Genomic DNA, 19145 nt, shown 5'->3' on the forward strand with positions numbered 1-19145 from the left:
CTTGAATCATGGGGGCAGTTTCCCCCATACTGTTCTTGTGGTAATGAATAAGTCTCACGAGATCTGATGGCTTTATAAGGGAAAACCCCTTTTGCTTGGTTCTCATTCTTTCTTGCCACCACCATGTAAGACATGCCTTTCACTTTCCACCATGATTGTGAAGCCTCCCCAGCCACATGGACCTGTGAGTCCATTAAGCCTCTTTTTCTTTATAAATGACCCAGTCTTGGGTATGTCTTTATCAGCACTGTGAAAACAGACTAATACAGACTGGCTGGAAGAATTGAGGAGCAGGGGAGTCTACTCTGGCCAGGGTCCAAACCGGAGGATTTTAAGTAGAGGAGATGGTCATCACCTCTTCCACCACCAAAAGAGAAGAAATCCTTTAGAGGTCCCACGAAACAGTCCAAATACTGGCTTTTCCCTATTTTAAGGAAGCCAGAGATGTACTCAAGCATCTTGAGCCCTGTAGTCAAACTAGTTCCTTCTAGTTCTTTCTTCCCTCAGCGAGCCTCCACACTCTTAATGCATGCTTTTTAAGCCTTCTGGGTTGCTCTGAACTGGAGCTTTACCCACAGCTACAGCAACACCAGGATGTCTTCTGGAAGTCGTGGAGACGGTTACCTTTGCTGGTTGCTAACCAGCAGCCCATGATGGTCCCTGTTCTCAGCCAGGGATGGGGAGGCTGTGGGAGGAAGTCACCTCAACAAGAACAAAGATTAGAAGATCCTGTCACTGCCAATGGGTGTCCAAACCTTGAGAACCTCCTCCCTCACCAACATCCTTCAGCTCTAACTTGGAAGATATCCTGGGCACCCCACAAAGAAGGAGGCTGGTACAGTGACACATGCTTGTTTGATGATGTTGCCTGAGCAAAACCCATTAGGTAATTTCCCATGGGTTGTATCTGGAGCAATGACTGATGTGAGTTGTTACTCAATAAACAAGGGGAAGTGAAAAGACTTTCTGTGCAGTTATAAATCATTTTAATTAGGCTGCTGTAATACAGTCCTGAACCACCATTAGCCTTTCTTATTATTGCTCTAAACTGATTTCTTTTCCCACCTCTCATTTACAGCTTACTTTTTAAGGGAAATGGTAGACTGTTGCTTATTTCAGGAAATACGCACACTTGTGAAATCAAGCCAGCCTCGTTGACTCAGGTTCCTGTTTTGTTTCTTTCAGGCTTTCCCCTTAACCAACTTCAAAATGAATTATTATTTCCACATCTGCCCTCTCTGGGTCTTTGTTTCCCTATGGTAGAATTCATATTTTTCCTTGTGACTGGCTTATTTGCATTTATTGGTTTCTCCCACTGACTAGACCTGGGGTTGGCAAACTATGGCCCATGGGTCAAACCTGGTCCCGCTGCCTGGTTTTTTATGACCTACAAACTAAGAATGGCTTTTACATTTTTAAGTGGTTAAAACAAGACAAAAATTTTATAACATATGATATTACATAGAATTCAAACTTTAATTTCTATAAAGTTTTATTGGAAAACAGGCTAACTCGTTTGTTTGCATATTATTTGTGGCTGCTTTAAAATGGCAATGTTGAGTAGTTGCAATAGAGACCTTACCTCCTGCAAAGCCTAAAATACTTACTATCTTGTCCCTTATAGAAAAAGCATGCCATTCCCTGGAATAAGTATATTGTAAATCTCTTATAAACAGCAGTTAAGTTTCCACATTTCTCTGATTGTCCCTCTCCCTGAAGGCACCAAACTACAGGTACATGCTGCTTACAGAACAGAGCATTGGGACTCACGCAGATCAGAGTTTAACCTGAGATCTCTACTTAATGGTTGCTTGACTTTACACAAGTGATTTCACTTATCTGAGTCTCAATGTTCCCACCCACAACGTGGGAATCAGTGTTTCTACCTCACAGAGTTGTTAGAACTTTTACATGATTTAATGTAGATAGAATCTCAAGTAAAATGTCTGACACATGTTAAGCATTCAATAAAATGGTAGTATTATTGTTATTGCTTTTACTAAGGGAAAGACATTTCTTTTTTTTTTTTTTATACTTTAAGTTCTAGGATACATGTGCATAATGTGCAGGTTTGTTACATATGTATACTTGTGCCATGTTGGTGTGCTGCACCCATCAACTCATCCTTTACATCAGGTATAACTCCCAATGCAATCCCTCCCCCCTCCCCCCTCCCCATGATAGGCCCCTGTGTGTGATGTTCCCCTTCCTGAGTCCAGGTGATCTCATTGTTCAGTTCCCACCTATGAGTGAGAACATGTGGTATTTGGTTTTCTGTTCTTGCAATAGTTTGCTGAGAATTATGGTTTCCAGCTGCATCCATGTCCCTACAAAGGACACAAACTCATCCTTTTTTATGGCTGCATAGTATTCCATGGTGTATATGTGCCACATTTTCTTAATCCAGTCTGTTACTGATGGACATTTGGGTTGATTCTAAGTCTTTGCTATTGTGAATAGTGCCACAATGAACATATGTGTGCATGTGTCTTTATAGCAGCATGATTTATAATCCTTTGGGTATATACCCAGTAATGGGATGGCTGGGTCATATGGTATTTCTAGTTCTAGATCCTTGAGGAATTGCCATACTGTTTTCCATAATGGTTTAACTAGTTTATAGTCCCACCGACAGTGTAAAAGTGTTCCTATTTCTCCACATCCTCTCCAGTACCTGTTGTTTCCTGACTTTTTAATGATTGCCATTCCAACTGGTGTGAGATGGTATCTCATTGTGGTTTTGATTTGCATTTCTCTGATGGCCAGTGATGATGAGCATTTTTTCAAGTGTCTGTTGGCTGTATGAATGTCTTCTTTTGAGAAATGTCTGTTCATATCCTTTGCCCACTTTTCGATAGGGTTGTTTGTTTTTTTCTTGTAAATTTGTTTGAGTTCTTTGTAGGTTCTGGATATTAGCCCTTTGTCAGATGAGTAGATTGCAAAACTTTTCTCCCATTCTGTAGGTTGCCTGTTCACTCTGATGGTAGTTTCTTTTGCTGTGCAGAAGCTCTTTAGTTTAATTAAATCTCATTTGTCAATTTTGGCTTTTGTTGCCATTGCTTTTAGTGTTTTAGACATGAAGTCCTTGCCCATGCCTATGTCCTGAATGGTATTTCCTAGGTTTTCTTCCAGGGTTTTTATGGTATTAGGTCTAACATTTAAGTCTGTAATCCATCTTGAATTAATTTTCATATAAGGAGTAAGGAAAGGATCCAGTTTCAGCTTTCTACTTATGGCTAGCCAATGAACTTCCATTCACAATTGCTTCAAAGAGAATAAAATACCTAGGAATCCAACTTACAAGGGATGTAAGGGCCTCTTCAAGGAGAACTACAAACCACTGCTCAGTGAAATAAAAGAGGACACATACAAATGGAAAAACATACCATGCTCATGGATAGGAAGAATCAATATCGTGAAAATGGCCATACTGCCCAAGGTAATTTATAGATTCAATGCCATCCCCATCAAGCTACCAATGAGTTTCTTCACAGAATTGGAAAAAACTGCTTTAAAGTTCATATGGAACCAAAAAAGAGCCTGCATTGCCAGGACAATTCTAAGTCAAAAGAACAAAGCTGGAGGCATCACGCTACCTGACTTCAAACTATACTACAAGGCTACCGTAACCAAAACAGCCTGGTACTGGTACCAAAACAGAGATATAGGCCAATGGAATAGAACAGAGTCCTCAGAAATAATACCACACATCTACAGCCATCTGATCTTTGACAAACCTCAGAAAAACAAGAAATGGGGAAAGGATTCCCTATTTAATAAATGGTGCTGGGAAAATTGGCTAGCCATAAGTAGGGAAAGACATTTCTAACCCACTCTGTTAAAAAAAAAAAAAAAAAAAAAAAAAAAAAAAACCAAAAAAAACCAGAGGGAAGAAACATACCTTGCCTTTCTCACCACCCCTTACATGTTACTCTTTTGAGAGGAGTGATTATTTATCTAGGAGGTAGGGTTGAGCATGCACAGCCCAGCCCAGCCACCCACATCCCAGCCTGCTTTGAGGTATGTTTTCTGTAAGACACACACCTTTTCTGTCACTTTAGAAGCACCCTGCGAGGGTGCTGGGGTGGGGTAAGAGTCCTGTGCCTGGCTATACAGTGTCTGGTTATGTAAATTCATTTCAGAGTAAAATGTAAAGAAGCCCATGTATACAGCAGACCAACTCTGTGTTTCCCAAGTCAGCTCCAGTTTTAGTGGAGCTGATGTCTTGATCATTGACTTTCTAATTTTGTTACCTGTCTCTCAGTTGGTTCAGACCTCAGAAGGGGTAGCAAGGAGGGGCCTGCACTGCCCTCTAAAACATTAACAGGTACATAATAAATTCTTGTTTTAAAAAATTTTTGTATGAACATGTTTTTATTTTTTAAAATTTTTACTTCCATAGGTTTTTGGGAAAAAGGTGTTGTTTGGTTATATAAGTAAGGTGAGTTGTGAGACTTTGGTATACCCATCACCTGAGCAGTATACACTGAACCCATTTTGTAGTCTTTTATCCCTCACACCCCTCCCACCCTTTCCCCCAAGTCCCCAAAGTCCATTGTATCATTCTTATGCTTTTGCATCCTTATAGCTTAGTTCCCACTTATGTGCGAGAACATACGATGTTTGGTTTTCCATTCCTGAGTTAATTCACTTAGAATAATGGTCTCCAATTCCATCCAGGTTGCTGTGAATGCCATTATTTCATTCATTTTTATGGCTGAATAGTATTCCATCTCTCTCTCTCTCTCTCTCTCTCTCACACACACACACACACACACACACACACACATATATATATTACAATTTCTTTATCCATTCATGGATTGATGGGCATTTAGGCTGGTTGCATATTTTTGCAATTGTGAATTGTGCTGCTATAAACATGAGTGTGCAAGTATCTTTTTCATATGACTTCTTTTCCTCTGGGTAGATACCCAGGAGTGGGATTGCTGGATCAAATGGTAGTTTGGGTACATGAAAAATTCTTATTAAATTCTTCAGAACTTTTTTTTTCTGGACTATGATGCACTTGAATACAAAGCAAATGAATTAAGAGCAGTCTCCAGAAGGGGGCAGGACAAGTCGGGACAATGGCCTTCTGTGCCTCCTAGGGTGGTCACCAGGGTTAACTGAAATAATTTTTGAAAGGTTCCTGGAATGTGATATAAGCTATCATTATTATTACATGTGTTAAAATATTGCTTTCTGATTATATGTTATAAATGGTTAATTATAAAAATAATTGGAGAACATCATGCTAAGCACTTTCTACATATAGAAATCATTGACCACGGCCCTGTAGCATAATAGCTAGAACACAGTTCTGAGTAGATTACCTGGCCCCACCAGGCAGGCAAGAGAATGAATATGTAAAAAGAGAACTTAAAACAGCATCTAGTGTGCTTTCGATACACGCTATTTGTTGTTATTCTCTTCATTGTTTTTACCATCATGAGTATTACTGAAGGTTCCATGAGGCCTGTGCTGTGAACAGGTATTACTATATACATTGTGTAGAAACAGTAGACGGTTAAGTAGCCTGGCCAAGGACACTGAAAAGGGAGAAGCACAGCATGACTTGAGTCTAGGTCTGTTGACTGCTATATTAACTTGCTATTCAGCCACAACCTGGCAATTGCAAGCTCTGGAGACTCAGAACTTCCTGCCCACCCCTAATCAAGGGAACCAAGTCAAAGCCCTGTGTACATGCTCATCTTGTTCTCTACACTCAGAAGTCTCTTTTGCCCATCTGACCAGCCAACTTCAGCATTCAAAACCCCATCTTGAAGCCTACTCTGACATTTATCCCATTTTATAATCCCCAGTCCCCAAAAAGCTAATGTCTTTCTCTCCACATGTTTCCTGGGCATTTTATCTGCCATGCCACTACTTTCTTTTGCTCACATTTCACTAGAAATATTTGTGAGGATGTCTCTATCCCCTTTGATATTTTGGGTTTCTTGTGGCCTTTCCATTTCTAAATCCCTGGTGCTAAGCATGGTGCTTGGCACATAGTTGTTAATCGATATTTGTTTCATTAAATATAAGAAATCAATAACTATATGCACACTATGGTGACCAGCTTACCCCAGTTTGCCTGGAGCTTTTCTGTTTTTAAAACAGAAAGCTCTGTGTCTCCTAGTCCCAGGTAAACTGGAACAGCTTGTTCCCCTAAAGTATACACTTGTACACATATAGATACACAGATACCTATTACAGGAATAGGCTCAGGCAAACCTGAGGCCTGACCCTCATAGGGGGATGGTACATATGGGAAAATGACTTTCCATTCACCCACTTTGCACTCAGGACTATGCTGGGGTTGTTAATGGTAATTTCCCCCTGGCAGGCAGGCAGGCAGGCACTGGCTAGAGTCTCCAGGGCAGCTAGAAGCGGCCAGAAAGGTATAAATCTCCCTGAAGAGGATGGCACAGGTGAGCTGGTGGCTGCTTCTGCTGGGATCCTGCGGCCCAGTGAGGTGAGATCAGCAGGAACTGGATGAGCAGGAAAGCCTTGCCCTGTGAGCTGTCCCCATCAGTGGGGTCGTTTGCCAGTTTCCATTCATCATGTCATTAACTCCTCGAAAACAGCCCTTCACCAGTGCAATTCTACTCACCATTCTGTTGCTGTTCTAACGACTTCTCAGCTTTGGAATTTTTCCCACGAGGGATGTCACTTTTGTTCATCCGTGTTCCACTGACTTGATTCTCAGCTTCTCCAGACGTCTTTTTCTCAGATTTGCCAGATGCGCCTTCTTCAGCCTGGCTTCTGGCTTCCATTTCCTTTTGCTGTTCCTCTGCGGCCAGGCGAGCCTTTTCCTCTGCTTCCTTCTTGGCCTTCTCCTCTGCATCCATGGCAAGTTGGGAAAGGCACAGAAAAGAGAAAAAGAGGTAATGTCATTAGGAGAATGACCTGTTTTAATACGCAAAGAGGATCTAAGGTGTTTACTGAGTGTTTGGGCACATTTTTGCTTAATTCATCAGATTGGCATGTATACTTAGGAAACCAGTAAAATAGGTTCATGATGATGTCATTCTGAAAATAGTCAGTTAGAGGAGGGGTTGGGGAGAAAATAATAAGGATAATAATTAATAAACCAATATTGTAATGATATTATTAATATCACCATTATTAATAGCTCCTATTGAGTGTGTTCTCTCTGCCAGGTATTATGCTGAGTGTTTTTTGGGGATTATTTACTTTCACCCTCAAAACAACCTTACAGCAGCTACTATTACTGTGACTCAATTTGACAAATGTGGAAATCAAGGCTGAGAGACATCATAAAACTTTCCCACAGCCACAGTAAAAACTGCAGCTTCCTATGGGCTTGCTTAAGACTTAGAGTTTAAACACAAACAATTGATTACAAAACAAAACAAAAAGGGAAAATATCCGACACTACAGCAATTGAAGACAAACACACTGAGGACACTGTGAATTTAAAACAAGGAAATTGAGCCTTATGAAAAAATCACGGTCTTCAAACTGTCCACAAGGTGAGAGGTAGCCTTTAGTTTGGCCAGGTACCTGGTCTGTGTCTTTCCTTTTAATGAAAAAATGCTAGCATTACTTCCAATCCAGTTGATTATAAAAGGGCTTGGCTCTGTGCTTACTCAAAACTACAGCAGAATTGCATAGGTTAAGTATTTATGAAAATATTGGTTCACTCATCCAACTCATATTTATTGAGCAGTTGTAGTGTTAAGCACTGTTTTAGGTATGAGGAATACAGCAGCAAGAAAGTCAATTTATAAATAAGAGATCATAATTAAGTAAACAAATGACTAAGATACTTGCATGTTGTAAAAAGTGCTTTGCAGAAAACCAAAGCAGAGTAATATGCTGTAATACAATCAGCATAGGGGAGGGAGATTGCATTAGACAAGGAGGTGGAGAAGGAAGGCCTCCTTGACAAGGTGACATTTAACCAAGTCCTAAATGTTGAAGAGCTGGCCGTGCAATAATCTGGACAAACAGTATCTCAGCCAGAGGAACTAGAAAATGCAAAGGCCATGAGGTAGAAATGAGCTTGGTATGCTCAAAGAACATTGAGTATGGTTAAAGTAAATTTGACAAGGGCTTAGTGACAGATGGTGTGGTCAAATGACCAACGACAAGCAGGGTTCAGATCATGCAGAGCTTTGCAGGCAATGAGGTGGCATTGCATTGTAGAGAATATCCTACACAGAAGACACTTAACAGAGCCCAATTCTCCCAAGGTTCTAGAGACTCATCCCCTGTAGCACTTAATTCACTCCAAAGGTCTTCCAACCTGTGCCATAAACTTTCATTGGGAAAATCATTATTACATTTTTCTCCAGATGTGTTTTAAAATGCTCCACACATCATTATCAGGTGTTTTCTTTATTTCCTTTGTGTTAGCCTTGGTCCTGGAAAAAAACTAATGCTCATAAATAATCTATTTGTTTTTAATCTAATGGACACCAGAGTGACTATGCATCTATCATGTTTCCCTTTGTTTTAGCTGCTAAAGAGCTCAAAGTCCAAATTTGGTCCAGGTTCACATGATCATGAGGCTTTACGACATGTGTTTTGTGGAAGTCTATGATATCTGGTTTAGTCTATTTCTCCTGCCTTTATATTTGCTTACCTAAGATGTCTTCCTTAATATATCATGTTTTCATTCATTGATCCATCCATCCATCCATCCATCCATCCATCCATCCATCCATCCATCCACCCATCCATCCAAACCAATGCCCTAGCCTCATCCCCAAACAAATTAAATAAGATTCTGGAGAAGGAAGGGCAATAATAGGATAGTTTGAATGTTTTCCAGGTGATTTAAACATGCAGAATTGAGAAGCACTGATTTAAATGTTAAATGTTTCCCATTCAGTATTTCATGACATTCTACTCCCCAAAAGAATATATTTGTAATTTACATTGAAAAGGTAAGGAAAGATTTCACAAATAACATAATTATGTACATGTAAAGTATGTCTTCTGGCCTTTATAGAAAGGTACAACTACAGAGTGAAAATGCTCTTGCAGAAGAAGATGGTGAGATGGCATTCTCAGTAGGATGCAGGACCACAGAAGGTCTCCTGGAATATTCACTCAGGCTTTATCTCATCCTTCTTCAGTGACTGAGGATGGGGTTTAAATGTCATCTTTGCAGGTTCCAAGATGGCCAATAGGAACAGCTCCAGTCTGCAGCTCCCAGTGTGAGCAATGCAGAAGATGGGTGATTTCTACATTTCCAACTGAGGTACCAGGTTCATCTCACTGGGGCTTGTCAGACAGTGGGTGCAGTCCACAGAGCAGGGCAGGGCATTGCCACACCCAGGAAGCACAAGGGGTTGGGGAATTCCCTTTCCCAGCAAAGGGAAGCCGTAACAGACGGCACCTGGAAAATGGGGTCACTCCCACGCTAATACTGCGCTTTTCCAACTGCCTTAGCAAACGGCACACCAGGAGATTATATCCCTCTCCTGGCTCAGTGGGTCCCACACCCATGGAACTTTGCTCACTGTAGCACAGCAGTCTGAGATCAAACTGCAAGGCAGCAGTGAGGCTGGGGGAGGGGCGTCCGCCATTGCTGAGGCTTGAGTAGGTAAACAAAGCAACCAGGAAGCTCGAATTGGGTGGAGCCCACCACAGCTCAAGGAGGCCTGCCTGCCTTTGTAGACTCCACCTGCGGGGGCAGGGCATAGCTGAATAAAAGGCAGCAGAAACTTCTGCAGACTTAAACGTTCCTGTCTGACAGCTTTGAAGAGAGCAATGGTTCTCTTCTGCATGGAGTTTGAGACCTGAGAACGGACAGACTGCCTCCTCAGGTGGGTCCCTGGCCCCTGAGTAGCCTAACTGGGAGACATCCCCCACAGGGGCCGACTGACACCTCATATGGCTGGTGCCCCTCTGAGATGAAGCTTCCAGAGGAAGGATCAGGCAGCAACATTTGCTCTTCTGCAATAGTTGCTGTTCTGCAGCCTCCGCTGGTGATACCCAGCAAACAGGGTCTGGAGTGGACCTTCTGCAAACTCCAACAGACCTGCAGCTGAGGGTCCTGACTGTTAGAAGGAAAACTAACAAACAGAAAGGACATTGACACCAAAACCCCATCTGTACATCCCCATTATTAAAGACCAAAGGTAGATAAAACCACAAAGATGGATAGAAACCAGAGCAGAAAAGATGAAAATTCTAAAAATCAGAGCGCCTCTTCTCCTTCAAAGGAAAGCAGCTCCTTGCCAGCAACAGAACAAAGCTGGACGGAGAATGACTTTGACGATTTGAGAGAAGAAGGCTTCAGACGATCAGTAATAACAAACTTCTTCGAGCTAAAGGAGGATGTTCGAACCCATTGCAAAGAAGTTAAAACCTTAAAAAAAAAGATTAAACAAATGGCTAACTAGAATAAACAGTGTAGAGAAGTCCTTAAATGACCTGATGGAGCTAAAAAATATGGCATGAGAACTACGTGAAAAATATGGCTACTGAGAACAAGCTTCAGTAGCCGATTTGATCAAGTGGAAGAAAGCGTATCAGTGATTGAAGATCAAATGAATGAAATTAAGTGAGAAGAGAAATTTAGAGAAAAAAGACTAAAAAGAAACGAGCAAAGCTTCCAAGAAATATGGGACTATGTGAAAAGACCAAATCTACGTCTGCTTGGTGTACCTGAAAGTGATGGGGAGAATGGAACCAAATTGGAAAACACTATTCAGTATATTATCCGGGAGAACTTCCCCAACCTAGCGAGGTAGGCCGACATTCAAATTCAGGAAATACAGAGAACGCCATAAAGATACTCTTCGAGAAGAGCAACCTCAAGACACATAATTGTCAGATTCACCAAAGTTGAAATGAAGGAAAAAATGTTAAGGGCAGCCAGAGAGAAAGATTGGGTTACCCACAAAGGGAAGCCCATTAGACTAACAGCGGATCTCTTGGCAGAAACTTTACAAGCTGGAAGAGAGTGGGGCCAATATTCAACATTCTTAAAGAAAAGAATTTTCAACCCAGAATTTCATATCCAGCCAAACTAAGCTTCATAAGTGAAGGAGAAATAAAATCCTTTACAGACAAGCAAATGCTTAGAGATTTTGTTACCACCAGGCTGCCTTAAAAGAGCTCCTGAAGGAACCACTAAACATGGAAAGGAACAACCAGTACCAGCCACTGCAAAAACATGCCAAATTATAAAGACCATCAATGCTAGGAAGAAACTGCATCAACTAATGAGCAAACTAACCAGCTAACATCATAATGACAGGATCAAATTCACACATAAAAATATTAACCTTAAATGTAAATGGGATAAATGCTCCAATTAAAAGACACAGACTGGTAAACTGGATAAAGAGTCAAGACCCATCAGTGTGTTGTATTCAGGAGACCCATCTCATGTGCAGAGACACACATAGGTCAAAATAAAGGGATGGAGGAAGATCTATCAAGCAAATGGAAAACAAAAAAGAGCAGGGGTTGCAATCCTAGTCCCTGATAAAACAGACTTTAAACCAACGAAGATCAAAAGAGACAAAGAAGGCCATTACGTAATGGTAAAGGGATCAATTCAACAGGAAGAGTTAACTATCCTAAATATATATGCACCCAATACAGGAGCACCCAGATTCATAAAGCAAGTCCTTAGAGACCTACAAAGAGACTTAGACTCCCACACAATAATAATGGGAGACTTTAACACCCCACTGTCAATATTAGACAGATCAATGAGACAGAAAGTTAACAAGGATATCCAGGAATTGAACTCAGCTCTGCACCAAGTGGACCTAATAGACATCTACAGAACTCTCCACCCCAAATCAACAGAATATACATTCTTCTCAGCACCACATCGCACTTATTCCAAAATTGGCCACATAGTTGGAAGTAAAGCACTCCTCAGCAAATGCAAAAGAACAGAAATTATAACAAACTGTCTCTCAGACCACAGTGCAATCAAACTAGAACTCAGGATTAAGAAACTCACTCAAAACCACTCAACTACATGGAAACTGAACAACCTGCTCCTGAATGACTACTGGGTATGTAACGAAATGAAGGCAGAAACAAAGATGTTTTTTGAAACCAATGAGAACAAAGATACAACATACCAGAATCTCTGGGACACATTTAAAGCAGTGTGTAAAGGGAAACTTACAGCACTAAATGCCCACAAGAGAAAGCAGGAAAGATCTAAAATTGACACCCTAACATCACAATTAAAAGAACTAGAGAAGCAAGAGCAAACACATTCAAAAGCTAACAGAAGGCAAGAAATAACTAAGATAAGACCAGAACTGAAGAAGATAGAGACACAAAAAAACCCTTCAAAAAAACCAGTGAATCGGCCGGGCGCAGTGGCTCACGCCTGTAATCCCAGCACTTTGGGAGGCCAAGGCAGGCAGATCACGAGGTCAGGAGATCGAGACCATCCTGGCTAACACGGTGAAACCCTGTCTCTACCAAAAATACAAAAAAAGTTAGCTGGGCGTGGTGGCGGGTGCCTGTAGTCCCAGCTATTTGGGAAGCTGAGGTATACCGGAGAACGGTGTGAACCCGGGATGCAGAGCTTGCAGTAAGCTGAGATGGGGCCACTGCACTGCAGCCTGGGTGACAGAGCAAGACTCCGTCTCAAAAAAAAAAAAAAAAAAAAAAAGAAAGAAAGAAAAAATCAATGGATCCAGAAGCTGGTTTATATATATACATTAAAAAGGAGCTGAGAACAGCTATTTTGTACACACTCATAGATTCCAATCACAGGATGTACACAGAGAATTCGCTTTTCAGGTCTTAGATTTAGCATCTGCTAGGCTTCTTGACTAGTCGAAAGCAAGAGGTGTGAGGTTCAATTCTGTTTCCTTTGGCTTGCCATGTCAGACTGTCTGCAGTGTTGGGACTTGTGATAAAAAACAACCAAGAGTAAGCAGTTAAGAGTTAAGGCAGAGCAGAACCCTCAAGATCCATACATTTGCTTCCTCCCAGTGGAGAGCCAGTTCTACCCACAATGCATGTCTGCACAGTTTTGGGGAAATACACTGATTTCTTTATTTGTCTTCCTGAATAATGATACTATAGGGTCTCAGTTAAAAATCATATTGGGCTGATTATCCCTTGATATAATTTTCTGAAATGCCTACAACCAGAGAAGGAGAGAGAAAAAAACAGAAAAGAGAGAGAAACTGACCAGAAAACCCAAAATACTATATGAATTTTGACTAGTTCAAATCTCAGTTCTATACAAGAACAAAAGAAAGGTGCTTCTAGACATTTAAGAACTTAGAAGGTGTTCCTGCTTCCTGGAAATTTTAGTGAAAGAAGTGCTCCAGCTGACAGAAAACTTCATTCAACATTAAAAACTCAAAAATGAGAAAAATATGTAAATGAATAATTCTTTATATATTGTAAATCACAATATTCAGTATCAGAATAAAATACTCAAAACAGAAGGAGAAAGGCCAAATACAAGACAATATTATATTATGATCCCAATTTATGGGCAAAATTTTTACTTATACATATTTACAGAAAAGCAAATTAAAAAGAATTACATCAGAATTTTAATAATAGTTATATGTGTCTAGAGAAGTAATGAGCAATTTTCATTTTCTTTTATATATGTATTTTATATTTCAGCATTTGTAACCTAAACACATTAGTGTTACACCAGAAAATAAGTGTTAAAAAAAGTACTAAATACTGAATGCAAATTAATCAATACTGATCAGACTTGAAAATTGTTATGTCCATACATCTTTGGTTGGGAATAGTGATTTTTAACTCTAAGGGCTATAAAAATATTTATTTAATCTTTCCTAATAATTATCAGTTCTTGCCTACCTAGTTTTGTAAATCAGGTTGGTTAACAAAACCAAGACCCATTTCCAGTGCATTTATTAACAATACATGTTCAAGTGCCCCATGGAGGACAGCCTTTCTTGAAATCAGGGTCATCTGGAAAAAAAGAGCAACAAACAAAACAGCCACCACCAACAGAAAACAGATGCAAACTAGATTTCTTATTAGCACCAGTCAACCAGTCAACAGCATTACTAGGCTGCTAAGAATGTTATAAAATATTAGTTATAAGTTGGTATTTTCACCACCACCTTAACTTTGTATTCAAATCTCTAATCTTCTTTTCCAATTTGCATAAATAACAGCTACTACTTAGGTACCAACCTTGCAGGCTCCTTTCTCAGTGGTTTATAGGTATTATTTCTATTCACCTCAATTCTGTGATGTACATTATCATCCCCAAAGTGAGCCTCAAAGAACCTATCTGAATTTGCCAACAACAACAACAACAAAAAACCCTTGCAAGTCCTCAATTCTCTTTCCCCTTCCCTGCTAATTGAAATGTGCCCTGACAACCAACTTATTCTCCCACAAAATATCCATAACACCAGGCTCTGTGCCTTTGCCCAAGCCCTTTCTTCTTGTTCCCATTTCTAAATACAACCTCATTCAGGTCTTAATCCCAGAAGTCCTGCCACATGATGCCTTCCCAAATGCCCAAGCAGGGCTACAGACAAATTCTTTGTGCTTCCAAAATAGTTCAAACATACAGTATCTCTATCCCCATACCTAATGCATTTAAAAATTATTAGCTGTTTGTTTATCTGTTCTTTTTAAAGGGCCAGTTTTCTCCTGAAACTGTCAAATGCTTCCCCAGGTGATTAGTTTCTGAAGGTAATTTTAGTAAGCCAGATAATTGCAAACAAATTATTTTGAAGTACCTCTTTAAATTGCATGTTGTCAGAAATTGAATTTTCAAGTGTAATGAGTGTAATTGATTATAAGAGAGTGTTTCTTTGCAGATGATGCAGTAGCTGCCATTGCTGTTTGCAATACCTGCCAACAGGGAGGATTCGAATGTTTAAAGCATTTGAATGGACTAGGAGAGGATGCACTTAAAATATGGAAGAGGTGTTGGCTCCCTCCACAGTTCAGGGTGCAACATCTGTCCTGAAATGATAAGGATTCAATTATGCCCTAAAAGTGCCATAAATATAAACCCTTTGCCTCACCTGAAATGAGCAGCCACTTGAATGGAATTTTATGGACAAGTCACAAAATTGGACAGAATTTTGTGGACAAGCCTTTGAATAACTCCAACAGTGAGGCTGCTTCTTTCCTACACTAGAATAGGAACCCCCACCTCCCACCCTGATGTACAGGAACCAACACTGCTAGAACATGTTCTTACCCACCGTCCCTACCCTTCTCACCCAGTATACTGACACTGGGAGGGTAAAAATGTGAGATGTTGTGTTTGGGGAGAGGATGATGTGTTTTTGTCTGATGTGAAGGCCTAGGGCTTAGGCTGGTGGTGCTGGTGGCAACTTCAGGGCTTTGACTGAACTTCCATTCTTCCTTTGAATGAAACTATATAGTAATGTCTCTTTCCCTCCCCTACCACAAGACTGTGAGCTTTGAGGGCAAGGATGCCTGTTACTCATCTCTGTACCCTGGGTACCCGGCACAGCCTGGCACACAGTAGGCATGCAATAGATGTTAGCAAAAACTGACTCTTGTTGAGGGCTCACCCCCAGGAAGCTCAGTTCCCTCACTGGGCTCCCAGAGCCACCCATGTATTTGTCCTTACCTTAAATCAGGCATCACAGTGTCAGACCCCTTATCTCAGGTTTGTGCTACCTGTGCACGAGGGCCTCTCTCCCTAATATGATCATGTAGAATGTACCCATCATGGAGGACATGCTCAGTAGTCATAAATGCACACATGAACAAAGGAATTTAAGCTTCCCACATCATACAAATTTCCACCCTTTTCTGCTGACAGTACCAAGGGCCACAATTTTTAGTTTTGATGATGTCTACTTCAGGGAATTTCTGTTTACCAACAATTTACCATCATCTTAGAAGATCATATATATGGTTTGAGCAATGAGTGAAGGGAAACTGAGAATATGAAAGGAATATAGAAATGCATGTAAGAAAATTAAAGCTCCTTATATCCCAACATAATGGCCAAGGCAAGGTGGCTATTAGCAGGTCTTTACTTAGGTAAAAGAAGAAATAAAAGCCTCACAGTTGTGCCACATGATATCAGTGAAAACGACAAGATGGTTTAGCAGAAATCAAGAAATAATAACACCCATCTCCTGTAGAGTCTTCATACCAGAAAAAGGAGTTTAGTGCCACAGCATAAAGGGCATCATGTCAGGAGGCTTGCAGGTCTGCTGCATTTTATCATGCATTGATTGGTAGATATTATGAAGATCAAAAGATGGTAGATTCTAACATTCAGCAATTTGAATCTGCATCCTGAGCAACTGTGCTTTATTTGTAACACACATAACTCAGGGAAGACAACCTTGTTTTACAACTGGGTGCTGAATTGGCTTGGACAGGTCTGTGGCATGTTACCTTTGGGTACCTTGGCCCTCCATCTCTCCCGATTGATGTGCACCACCTCGGTCCAAGTAGCTTTAAAGCTCTTATAGTCAATGGGAATGACAGAACTGTTGATTGGGGCACTTCCCTCCGAACCAGAGCTCTTGACACCTGATCGCTTGGCATCTGATGAGCTGATGCTATTCAAACTGGAAAACAAAAATATCATACCAAAGAAGAGAGTTAGTGTTTGGAAAATGTCTGCCAATGAACTAGCCTGGGGAGGAGTGGTTAGCACTCATCAAGTTATTGCTGTGAAATTTCTGGGTCCTGAGGTTTATAATTATTCTATTTTCCACATATGACAGGTGGAAAATTCTGAATTTTCAGCAGGAAAAATATCAACATTGCAGTCTCAAGAGTCTCTATATTCTTCATATTTCTTCCTTGCTATTTGGCCTCTTCTCTTTTCCCAATAACCAGAACCCCCTCATGTGAATTTTCTCTGCTCTCTTCTCTGAAACTGACTAATTTGAACTGGGATATCCACTTAATTCTGCAGTTCACCCATCTGCTTCCACACTGACCACTTTTCCAAGTTACCTAGCAACTTGCTCCTCTTTCTTTCCAGCTCTACCATTCCCCTGCAAGGGTCTTTCTGATCCCAGTATACCAAAGTCCAGGGGAAGTGATAATTTCCTTAAATCGCTGGAAGAAGATGGAAACGTGGACAGCATGGGGATAGTGAGAGACTAGGTCATGCAAAAGACCTTATGGGTAACTTTGTAAATATTAGAAAGTACCATCTTTCTGGAAAATCTCAAAGAAGTAACTACTGCTACCAAGTGGTTAAAGCAATGACTGGTAGGAACACAAATTCATGATGGACTAGACAAGCAGAATATATTTCAGTCACTGCCTGAAGAGCTGTGGGGCCATGGGGACTCTGCCAGGGGCTCTGTCCTCCTTGTTAGCAAACTTAAGAGGGTCTATCCATCTGGAGCATCCCTGGGGTCCCCCTGTCTTTCTTTACTCCTTTTCCTGCTCTTTGCTTCTCCTTTTCCTATTCATTCCATTTCTCTTCTTCCTCCTTTATGACAAAGCCCAATGTTTTACAAGAACAAGGAGATTAATAGTAGTAGTATATCTAATAAAGACTTTATTGTAGCTAGCACTTCCTCTGTTCTAGACCCTGTTGTAAGGTTTAACATAGATTAAATATCTTATTTAATCTTCCCAGCCACCTCTGAGTATTATAATCCACGTTTTCTCAGATGGGGGAAGTGAGACAATTTGCCTGCGATTGCACAGCTAGTAAGTGATGAGGTCAGGAGTTTTTAACTCTGGCATTCTAACTCTAGAGCCTGTACTCTTTACTGATCTACCCTTGATATAATGATGCGGTGGTAGAAGGTGATTTCAAGCTTTCGATTCTTTTTCTCTACTTCATTCTTTGTGCAAACCTTGAAATGAATGTCAGTTTCATTTCTTTGTAAGTACTCTCGAGGAGTGGTAATGTCTTTGTGGAGTATTACATGAGCAAGGATTGTCTGGGCACAGCAGGTAAACATGCACCAAATGGGGTGGTGGAGGGGCAGCACCAGGTTCCTGCTGGTCATGATTTAGACCTTGGGCACCTCTTAACAGTTTAGCTTAGAGAGTACAGATAATACAATTTCAACTCCTCTGAGAAAAGGAAAGAGGCAGACAAATTTTTATGAGAAGGAGCTAAGGCAAATGTCATTATGACATACCATCCCCATCCCCAGCAAAAGAAGAATTCTATCCTCAAGGACAGGCCAACCTCACCCCCAGCCCTCAGGCTTCCCCACTGACCTTGAACGTCTCTGTCCTGTCCCGCCAGTTTGAGAGGTTTCATCAATTAATGGACTCACAATCTTCTCGGTCATGTCCGTAAGCACAGTGAAGGTGGGTTCCACGATGAAATCAATGAAACCTGAAGGGAAACGGCAATGCTTCAGAGTAACCATATATTACCTTGGGCCTTTCCATACTTCCAGAAGAAACTGATCTAGAAGCTCCAGATCAGATTACAAGAGAATGGGTTGATCTTATTCACTTTATATATTCCTTGATTTGAATATTACATGTCAGTTTCATTTCTCCTACATAACTTCCTATGACTTTTCAGGATACAGTTCAATAAAGTACCTATGAAATACTCAACACCCACTACAGAACAAGCACTGTGATAGGAACTCTGTAAAAGACTAAGACTGAACAACACGACCTGCCTGAAGTTGTGACATTTGAGCTGAGCCCTTAAGAATGGGTGGAGAGGAAGATGTGGCTATTCACTCTGGGCAGTGGGAATGGAAAAAGCCAAGTGACAGAGATGGGAGGGTGTAAGATGTGTCTGGGGACTGACTAGGGAGTAGGGATTCTTTTGGATTTGTGGAAGGAAAGCTTGGGAAGGCAAGTTATTGACAGCTCTAGGAAGGGAGGCTTCTAAGTATTCAGATAGAGGGTTGGGACTTAAGTAGACACGGGAGGCTCCTGGAGATGTTTGAGCAGCATTGTCATAAGAGTTTTTAAATGTTCTTTGGAAAGTTAATCTGGCAAGATAATAATGAAGAAAGCAGGAAGGCAGAAGGATGAGAAAATCATTTAGAAGCTATTGCAATTGCTAAAAAAAAAAAAAAAAATAAAAAAGGCTGGAACCAGTGCCACTATAAAGTGGAAATGCAAAGCAGGCACAGATACCCGTACAGCAGGAGGTGGTACTGCCTCTGTATGGGATCTGCCAAAGACACTCCAACAACAAAGCAGGGAAAACAGAAAATGGAAAGAGAATG

At 40.8% G+C, this 19145-nt stretch overlaps 2 protein-coding genes across 2 annotated transcripts in view; both read right to left on the reverse strand.

The window, feature by feature from the left end:
• Nucleotides 1-19145, reverse strand: part of NEUROD6 (neuronal differentiation 6) — a 779410-nt gene that overhangs the window by 475475 nt on the left and 284790 nt on the right. The gene's annotated exons all lie outside the window — the stretch shown is intronic.
• Nucleotides 1-19145, reverse strand: part of PDE1C (phosphodiesterase 1C) — a 534574-nt gene that overhangs the window by 49163 nt on the left and 466266 nt on the right. Inside the window, exons 13-15 of the mRNA XM_050784828.1 lie at nt 18166-18286; nt 16363-16538; nt 6617-6844 (exon numbers count right to left, since the gene is read on the reverse strand). Coding sequence (XP_050640785.1) covers nt 6617-6844; nt 16363-16538; nt 18166-18286 — 525 coding nt within the window. The remainder of the gene's footprint in view (nt 1-6616; nt 6845-16362; nt 16539-18165; nt 18287-19145) is intronic.

The sequence above is a fragment of the Macaca thibetana genome, chromosome 3, assembly GCF_024542745.1.
Source record: "Macaca thibetana thibetana isolate TM-01 chromosome 3, ASM2454274v1, whole genome shotgun sequence".
NCBI lineage: Eukaryota > Metazoa > Chordata > Mammalia > Primates > Cercopithecidae > Macaca > Macaca thibetana.